This window comes from Hypomesus nipponensis, chromosome 3 (genome assembly GCF_054491055.1).
Source record: "Hypomesus nipponensis isolate SF chromosome 3, ASM5449105v1, whole genome shotgun sequence".
In the NCBI taxonomy this organism is placed as follows: domain Eukaryota; kingdom Metazoa; phylum Chordata; class Actinopteri; order Osmeriformes; family Osmeridae; genus Hypomesus; species Hypomesus nipponensis.
The window spans coordinates 12,820,809-12,829,772 of record NC_140363.1 but is presented as its reverse complement, the minus strand read 5'-3'; the positions used below and the strand labels follow the sequence as shown (position 1 = coordinate 12,829,772).

Below are 8,964 nucleotides of genomic sequence, written 5' to 3'. Positions count from 1 at the left end.
ATCTATCTATCTATCTATCTGCCTACCCACAAACTACCTAGACACTGACACTGTATGACTATGTTTAGCCTGTGTTCTGCTCCTTTCTCACACCAACCGCCTCTGGAGGAGGGGATCCCTCTCTGAATTGCTCCTCCCATGGTTTCTTCAATTTTTTCTCCTGTTGGGAGTTTTTCTGGGAGTTTTTCCTTGTCTTCCTTGAGGGTTTAAATTGGTTGAGGGGCAGTTCTATGGGCGTATGTGAAGCCCTCTGTGACATGTTGCATGTAAAAAGGGCTTTACAAATACATTTGATTTGATTTAGACACTACCTACTGTATCTACAATACCTACCTATCTACCTACTGACCTACCTACCTAGTTAGTTATGGTGCTTACCGTGTCCAAAGCAACTTCAGTAGCTAGACTGGAAGACTGAAAATATCAACTACACACACATAGATAACAACACTTGCCTGGACAATAGAAACTGAAACTGTTCTTCAACAACATTCATATTTGTGTGTCTGGTACCAAGTTTGGTGTGTGTGTGTGGAGGAAGTGGGGGATTGGAGAGGAAGGTCAAAGCATGCCCACCAGCTGGAGGATTTTGAGAGAGCTAAAGCTCACAGAAGGGTTTGGATGGTCCCAAGGAATCCCTCTCTCTCTCCCTTCCAGCTCCGGTCCCTGGTCCCAGACAGCGTCCATCCCCTCCCTGCCAGCCCGCTCCGCCAACCCCCCCCCCCCTTCCACCCCTGCCCCGATCCGTGCACCACCGTGTTCCAACAAGTTCACCCGCATGCTGCTCGAGGGGTGGCAGCGGAAGTCGGGGTGGCTAACGTTGTGCATTCCAATCCATCCATTTTGTTGGACAATGTCCTACAAAATGTGGTTGGTTTCTCTGGCAGATAAAAGTGGGGAGATACTACAAGTAGTAGATGGTCCCTCGGCCCGAAACATCACACGCGCAACGCCTCCGACTGCCGCTTGATCAGGCAGCCAAGTCAGGCCCGGAGGAAAGCTGTGTGCCAGGCCACCAGCCACCCCCACCCCCCCCCCCCACGCCCTTCTGTACCACCTCCATGCCCCGCCCCTCACCACCCTTCAACCCCCTTCCCCCTCCCTCCCTCCTCCCTCCCCATACCACACTCATTATTAATGATCTGAGGGACAGCCTTCATTTGATCTATTACTTAGGCTGGAGCCAGAGCTGCTGTTGTGCTGCATCCCTGCTGGATCTTTCATTATTTCAGGGAGGCTTCTCTCCTCTCCCCCGGCCGGCTCTGTTGTGCAGATGAAATATTGAAGGGAGGAGTGTAGTGTAAAGTGGCCCCATACAGTGTGAGGTATACTTAGTGGTGCTGCGGAGTCAAGGCCTATCTACCTGTTCCTCTTGGACGGAGACAACAGATTTGGCTGGCTGGCTGGCTGGGTGGGTTTTCTTTGTGCTGGCTGAGAGTCTGTGAGCTTGACTTCTACCCTGCATCACACTGAGGTGAGAATGTGAATGTGGTGGTGAATAAAAGCAGGAGTAAAACTCAACTTGAATTGTGAAGTGAAGGTATAAATCACAGTTCCTCTGTCAGGGATACCTAAAGAGTCCATTGCCTTCAGACATTACAATTCCAGAAATTGCCGAATGAACCTAGACTGTTCCATCCCTTTATGATTGCAGGTGACGCTTTGGCTCAAAAGCCCCACACACCTCTTCATCCTCTAAACACAGGGACGGAGGCTTGTGCAGGAGACCTGGCCCTTGTGTGTGTGGGAGCGCAGGGTGACATTGATATACAGTGGACCATTAATTGCCATATGAATGTGGTCTGCAGTGGTGAGTTCTGTGCTGATGTGCCTTGCCAGAAGAGATGGGTCACTCTGTCTTGTGCAGCCTGCAGGCTTGCCAAGCTCATAATTACTAAAACCTCCAATTAATCTTGCCATCACAGGCCAAACATACACTTCCCCCCTATATAATAGAGTTACGGTATGTAGCCTGCTTAAGTGTTGTGTGTGTGTGCATTTGTGTCTTTCTTTAAGTACATCCTGTACTTTTTCATTTCTATACATCAGTGAAATCCTTTCAGTCAAACAGCATTTGCCTCAAGGCCAAGATGTGTTTTGTCCAAAGCAGACTTACAGCCGTACAGTTAAGCGTCCCCTACAAAGCAGCTGTATCCAGTAGAGTCTATGTCCAAGTCCCACCAAGTGAAAGGTAAACAGCCTTGACACAGTACAGTATAGTGTAAGGCATACACTAACTGTGCAGCCAAAATGGATGATTTTCCCAGTTCAGAAAATAAGCCACAACCAGACTTGTCTTTAATTCACGTTTCCTTTAATTTGAAACCGTAATCCAACAAATAAGCAGTGTTATTCTTATGTGTAATGGATCACAGGTTAGTGTGTGTTTTAAACCCTGGAAGGAATCTCCACCAGTTACTTCAAAAGGAAAGCAGAAAGTTGGTCTTGGACTTGGGCGGTGGGCCGTGTATAAATGAAACCAAAGTGATTGATGAATATACAAACCCTCCCTTTCATTTCCTGGAGTTCAGGCCTAATAAAGCTGGTTGTCATAGTGAGCCCTTAGACTGTATCCATAAATATGACTACTGACAGATCACTATAGCATTCACAATAACACTCCCATCATCTCACCCATGCCATTCACGCAGAATAGGACATGTTGTGACATGCCCTGGCTGGGCTTTTAGTGTTAGTGTGTAAGTGTGTGTGCTGTAGCTGTATGTGTAGTCTGGCCCCTTGCCATAAGCCATTGTGAATATAATCTTTTCACCAACTCTCCCTTCCTCTGGTTGGGGCATTTCAACAACACTTTACTGCCATCTAATGTTGTCAATTGGTACAGCAGCCACCTGGTGCAGGGTTGTCAGAGGAGGAGCTGTTTACAAGTGGCATTTGTCCCTAATTAAAAGTAACACTTGTTGGAGCACTTGGTCCTGAGAGGGACTAGCATCCACGGTGACACAGGGTGGGCCCTCAATCCTGTGGTAAGCCTCCTCAACTCTGTGGGCGAGATGAGGAGCAGAGTTTTCATGTCACACACACACTCTCACTAACTGGGTCATCCAGAGACATTATACACTATGCTACATAACAAGTGATTTATATGCTAATGTTACAATCAAGGATACACTTTTAGTATTCAAAGGTCAGTTCTGGACCGATCTGTGATCTGTTCCACTACGCCACAAGGACATGGAACACTGGGACATTCTGTACAAATATGGTGAGTATGATCACATATTAAAGGTCAGATTGAGATGATAAACAAGCCTGAAAGCATGAAGGTGATATCTTTTCCAATCCAGCCAGGCAAAGTCAAGACAGCTAGCCCATGTGGCAGAGAAGCCATGATGTCATTGTCCAGTATAAATGAAGGTAGCCATCGACCAGTCTCTGTCTGACTGACTGACTAGCACCAGTGAGTTTAGACCAGCTTAATGGACCACGCCAGCTCCCAGAGTAATCACTGGGCTTCTCATCAGCTGGTGCCCCTTGGGAGGGCAATTGATTGTTAAGTGTTTGAAGGCTCAGACTAAGACTGAACTGACCCAACTCAATAAGGTACAGTAGAGAGATAGTGTGTGTGTGTGTGTGTGTGTGTGTGCATCTCAGTAAATCTGTCCGTTGATGCAGTGTCTTGTCAATACGCCACAGTAAAGTGTGTGTGCCATTTATCTATGCAATTCAATCCCAACACTGGCATGATCGAGCATGTTTTCACGTCTGTTCAATTGAACCAGGCATGCAGTGCAGCGCTTCAACCCTGCAGTGAGGTAATGAGTGTTTTAAAAAGTTGCCTCATTTCAATGGTTACATGCAACATGTCTATAGAGACGTTTTACCTGCCTACCGCCACCATATTTAGTATATATATATATATATATACTAAATATGGTGGCGGTAGGCAGGTAAAAAGGAACAAATAAAGAAATGCAAATGGAGACCTAGTAAAAATTGAGAATATCCCAATACACATCCAGCACATACACACCCACTTGCACTTCTAAATGTCCACATTCTGTGTCTTACTTCAGCCTAAACAGGTGGTCAGCCTCCAGCTCCTCCTCTTCCTGGGTCTTGTCCTGCCCCCTTCCCCGGAGTCTCCTCCTCCTCTCCTGGGGGTCGAGGGTCAGCAGGATGACCAGGCTGGGCTGGAGCAGGTCGCCAGGCCAGCGGTACACCTCAGAACCCCCCTCTGGCAGGTTGCTCACCTTGCCCCCCACGGCCGTGGCGATGGCATAGGCTGCCGTGCTGTGCCAGTACCTGAGCAGAGGGGCCAGAGCAACAAAGACAGCACTGTGTTGGATGCGTAGATATGGGTGTTGAATACTGTGTTTATTAGTTAACTAACACTGATGTCCAACCATCTTATTCTATTCTAGATTTTCCTGTGGATGGTTCTATTGTTTTCTCTTCTTTCTTTTTTTTTTTCCTTTTCTTTTTCTTTCCTGAGTTGTTCTACGCTCTTCACAGATATCCTTTCAGAGACAATGAACCATTTCACTGTTTCCCTGTGGGGATCTCTCAGTAGTCCTCACCTGTCCACGATGACAGGTGTGTGGGTGGCCTCCTGGCCTATCTGTCCAGCGGTGATGTAGTTACCCAGGGCGTAGAAAGCCCTGCGGAGGAGGGGGGGCTCCTGGTCAAAGAGGCCCCTCCAGGGGGCCAGGCACTGGGGAGGGGACCTCAACAGACTGGCCCCCAGAGCCTCTCTGAGAGACTGGGTCAGGGTGGTCTTACCTGGAGAGAGAAAGGGGAGTGGGAGATGGAAGATGGAAGGAAGGGGGTAGGAAGAGAGGAGGTAGGGGAGACAGGAAGTGAAACGTTAGCACTGGAACTATGGTGTGCCTCAGTTGGCTGAGCATGTTGCACTCATGACCAAAGCAGTACGCCTAATTCCCAAAAAGACAAGGCATTCCCGTTCATTTAATAGTTGGTAGCGATTGCGTTCAAGTTTCTTTGTATTTAAATGAAGCAGCTTTCCTAGTGAGGTAGCACAACACTAACCTGTGGCGTCTAATCCCTCGATGACAATTACAGGATGGTGTGTTTTCTCTCCAGTCTGCAGTCTTTGGTCCACAAGCTCCAGAACATCCCTGGACCCTGGGACCACATCACCACACTGCAGGGAAAGACACATGATACATGAAGGTGTACAGTGTCAGATCTGAAAGGAGCGTTTGTGTGTGTATTGCCTCCTGATGTTTTGCTAACCACCACTAGAGTGTGGCATTGTCTGTTTTGAATCAGACAAACACAGATCGCTGAACTTATGTTTATCATGGAGTACGCTACAATAACCGTGTATCCAAACCTCTTCTAGAACACTGTAGGCATCCTCAAAACTGTAGAACACATCAGAGTTGATTATGTTGAGGGTTGAGGGATGGTAGTCCGGCGCCTCTGCGGGAACCACACTGTACCTAGCCGTGACTTCCACGTTGCCGCTCTCTGTGCGGGACCACAGGTGTTGCGAGACCTGGCCGCCTCCTCCGCCGGAAACATAGGAGCACACGACCACTGGATAACCGTGGAGAAGTTCCTTCAAAATTCCTTCAGTTGCCACTGAAGACTTTGAAAAGTCTTTGAGGAAATACCCTTTACTGACATAGTCTATGACATGAGGCTGAAATGACGTCACCCTGTGAATCTGACAGTCTGAAGGCAATTCGTTCATCAATTTGTCTTTAAGGCTAGCGTAAAACTTTGCTTTCTGAATTCTGTCATTGCCGTCGACATGAAGCGAGTAGCATTTTCCATCAGAAAATACGTTTTTGAACCCCTGTAACAACTCGTTGCGTTTGCTGTCTTGCAGAGAAAAATAAATGGGATCAGACTTGTCTAATTCAACAAAGAAAACACACGACGACCAACTTCCAAACCTAGACATAATGCCTCTACTTTTTATGCTGTTGCCAAACTTGAGTGACCCAAAAGCATGGCCCAACATAGACCAAATGATCTTCCCTCTATCCATTAGCATCTGCTATTTAAGCGCACCCAGTCTGCCGAAATGGGTAGTAATTTCAGTCGAAAAAGAAACTTATCAGCGATTTGCAATGAGGGTTGTGTAGAAAGCACAACTGAATCGAAAGAAAAACCGTCTTGTCATTTCACCACGGGATCGTTTACAGTATATCACCGCCCACAAACATAAACATTGTATTTCACTTGCTATACCCAGACAACTGTTAAGTTTTGTTTTCATGCTCTCCAGAAACCGGGCGAGCCGGCCTGAAAAGCTCATCGTTTTCGTTACGTCACTGTTTGCAAGCGGTAGTATCAATATAAAGGAATGTCAAATGTTTCTGCATAATTCAGATGAAGACCGAAGTTATGAAAATGCTGCTGTCTACTAAAGTATTGTTTCTGAAGGCGCTCTTGGATCTGTGCATTAATAAACTACAGTGCATATTAGCTACCGTCCTGTCCAGGACACACTGCTTTCTTGGAGGGACAAATCGGCATTTGGGAGGCGCACCTGAAGTTCCCACCTTAGATGCGGGCGAAAAGAAGTCTGCAGTGGCACCCACCAGCGTCAATTATCATTTTACACGGCAGTGTAACTATAAATGTGGCTTTTGTTTCCACACTGCGAAAACATCTTTTGTTCTTCCCATTGAGGAGGCAAAAAGGGGTCTGAAATTACTAAAGGAAGCAGGTAGATTTTTACAATAACAAAACTAGTTTAATCTAACCTAAATAAATGTTAATTTATTCAAAAATTGACATTTGTTATTATATACATTTTAGGGTTGGAAAAGATCAACTTTTCCGGTGGAGAGCCGTTTTTGCACGACCGAGGAGATTTTTTGGGAAAATTGGTTCAGTACTGCAAACAGGACCTCCAGCTTCCCAGTGTCAGTATCGTCAGCAACGGAAGCCTGATAAAAGAGAGATGGTTCCAGAAGTATGGTAAGATATCAAATTAAAATTGTAATGGATTTGCTGTATCATTATAATAAGATTAACTAATTAATTCATTATTCATATTGTGCTACATTCATTTTAAATTTAACTCAATTACATCATACCGTTAGTGTGTGCTGGTGTAAATTCCTGTATCAAGAATGCCTCAAATTCACAATCCTGTTGACTGGCTTTATTGTCATTTCAAACATACACAGCTAAACAATACACAGTGAGACAAAACAATATTCTCCAGGACCATGGTACTACATTCAAAACACCCCACACAAATCGATATATTATTTTAAACACTAGATGGCGCCATTATTGTAATGAATTAATTAAACACAGTTAATAACTCATGTTCAAACTAATGGGGTTATTGAGGTTTTACTTTCATATTCAAAAGATCATAGGGCTAAATCCTGTTAATCAACAACAAAAAACGGTTTCAAACAAATGTCCAACTCCTACATGATCATCACAGGGGAGTATCTGGACATCTTGGCCATTTCCTGTGACAGCTTTAACGAGGAGACCAATCAGCTGATTGGCAGAGCCCAGGGCAGGAAGAGCCACCTGGATAACCTCCACAAAGTCCGTAACTGGTGCTGTAACTACAAAGTGGCATTCAAGATCAACTCTGTCATCAACACCTTCAACATGGATGAAGACATGAGCGAAAACATTACCCGGCTGGACCCTGTTCGCTGGAAGGTATAAGACTTGGACAAAAGACAGAAACCTGAACACTCTAAAGACACTTTACAGGCCAGACAGACAGACCGATAAAGGATAAAGCAGAGGAAAGCATATGGTTTTACATCCCTGTTTGTAAGTCAGCGTATTGAGTATGTGTGTGTTTGTGTGGTGTGTGCCTCTAGGTGTTTCAGTGCCTGCTGATTGGCGGCGAGAACTCAGGGGAGAACAGTCTGAGGGAGGCCGAGAGGTTTGTCATCAGCGACCAGCACTTCCAGGACTTTTTGGACAGACACAGCAGCATTTCCTGCCTGGTTCCAGAGTCCAATCAGAAGGTGCGAAACGTCTCGGGGTAGTGTCTGGTTTGCACTCCCACTCCCACTGTCACACACATCTCACGTCAGTGATGCACATCACACTGTTACATAAGCAGTGCCTCACACTTATTAACCTGCTGGGCATTTTGTGCCTTCATTGTACAAACTATGTTCATCAAGGTTTTAAGGTTTGTTTCTGTTTATCATTTTAGATGAGAGATTCCTACCTCATCCTGGATGAATATGTAAGTTGTTTATTGTTTTCTGTGATATCACAATACTGTTTGGCTGCATTGGTCCGCATTCACGCACCAATCCTGAGGTTCCTAAGCCATCAAACCCATATATGTATGGTTTTGTTGTTTCCCAGATGCGCTTCCTGGACTGCACCCAGGGGAGGAAAGACCCCTCCAAATCCATCCTGGATGTAGGGGTGGAGACGGCCATCCAGTTCAGCGGCTTTGATGAGAAGATGTTCCTCAAGAGAGGAGGCAAATATGTGTGGAGCAAAGCTGACATGAAGTTAGAGTGGTGATCAGTGTGGGTAGATGTGGGGTTTGTTTACTGCTGCACTTTAGCAATAGAATGATGGTATAAATAATAATGGTATATATTCATGTGATTGCTCTGCAATTGTGATGCACAGATTGGTGGATAATTACATTGGCTGCCTATTTTCTTTGTTGTTATATTTTAACCTGTTACAATCTGTTTTTAAGTTAATATTTGTTGTTGACTAAAATTAGCTTTAAAATATACTCAATGAAGTATGAGTGTATGTTGAGTACAGTACTAATGCATTTTAATGGAGCAATGCATGTTTGCACATCTGCACTTTGAAATATAACAGTGAATGTTCTGCCCTGTTTTACTTTCAAATGTTTCTTCTGTATATTTTGCATAATGGAAATAAATCAATCTATGAATGACATTTCACTTAATCTTGCATGTGACTGAGATAGGTATTCTTGTAAGGTGTGTATTTACTTGTGATGACAGTCTCCACAATACTGTAGCGAGACAGTGACGCAGTTTG

At 45.1% G+C, this 8,964-nt stretch overlaps 2 protein-coding genes across 2 annotated transcripts; one reads left to right on the top strand and one right to left on the bottom strand.

Annotated features, from left to right (window-relative positions):
- Nucleotides 1-2,302: 2,302 nt before the first annotated feature.
- Nucleotides 2,303-6,198, bottom strand: cmpk2 (cytidine monophosphate (UMP-CMP) kinase 2, mitochondrial). Its single transcript, XM_084676796.1, has 5 exons — nt 5,318-6,198; nt 5,011-5,125; nt 4,542-4,743; nt 4,033-4,266; nt 2,303-3,003 (listed from the first exon to the last, which is right to left on the bottom strand). Exons 1-5 carry the CDS (start codon nt 5,984-5,986, stop codon nt 2,883-2,885), a joined length of 1,341 nt encoding a protein of 446 aa, XP_084532922.1. The 5' UTR covers nt 5,987-6,198; the 3' UTR covers nt 2,303-2,882.
- Nucleotides 6,198-8,864, top strand: rsad2 (radical S-adenosyl methionine domain containing 2). Its single transcript, XM_084676806.1, has 6 exons — nt 6,198-6,664; nt 6,757-6,918; nt 7,400-7,629; nt 7,797-7,946; nt 8,141-8,173; nt 8,299-8,864. Exons 1-6 carry the CDS (start codon nt 6,325-6,327, stop codon nt 8,461-8,463), a joined length of 1,080 nt encoding a protein of 359 aa, XP_084532932.1. The 5' UTR covers nt 6,198-6,324; the 3' UTR covers nt 8,464-8,864.
- The last annotated feature ends 100 nt before the right edge of the window (nt 8,865-8,964 follow it).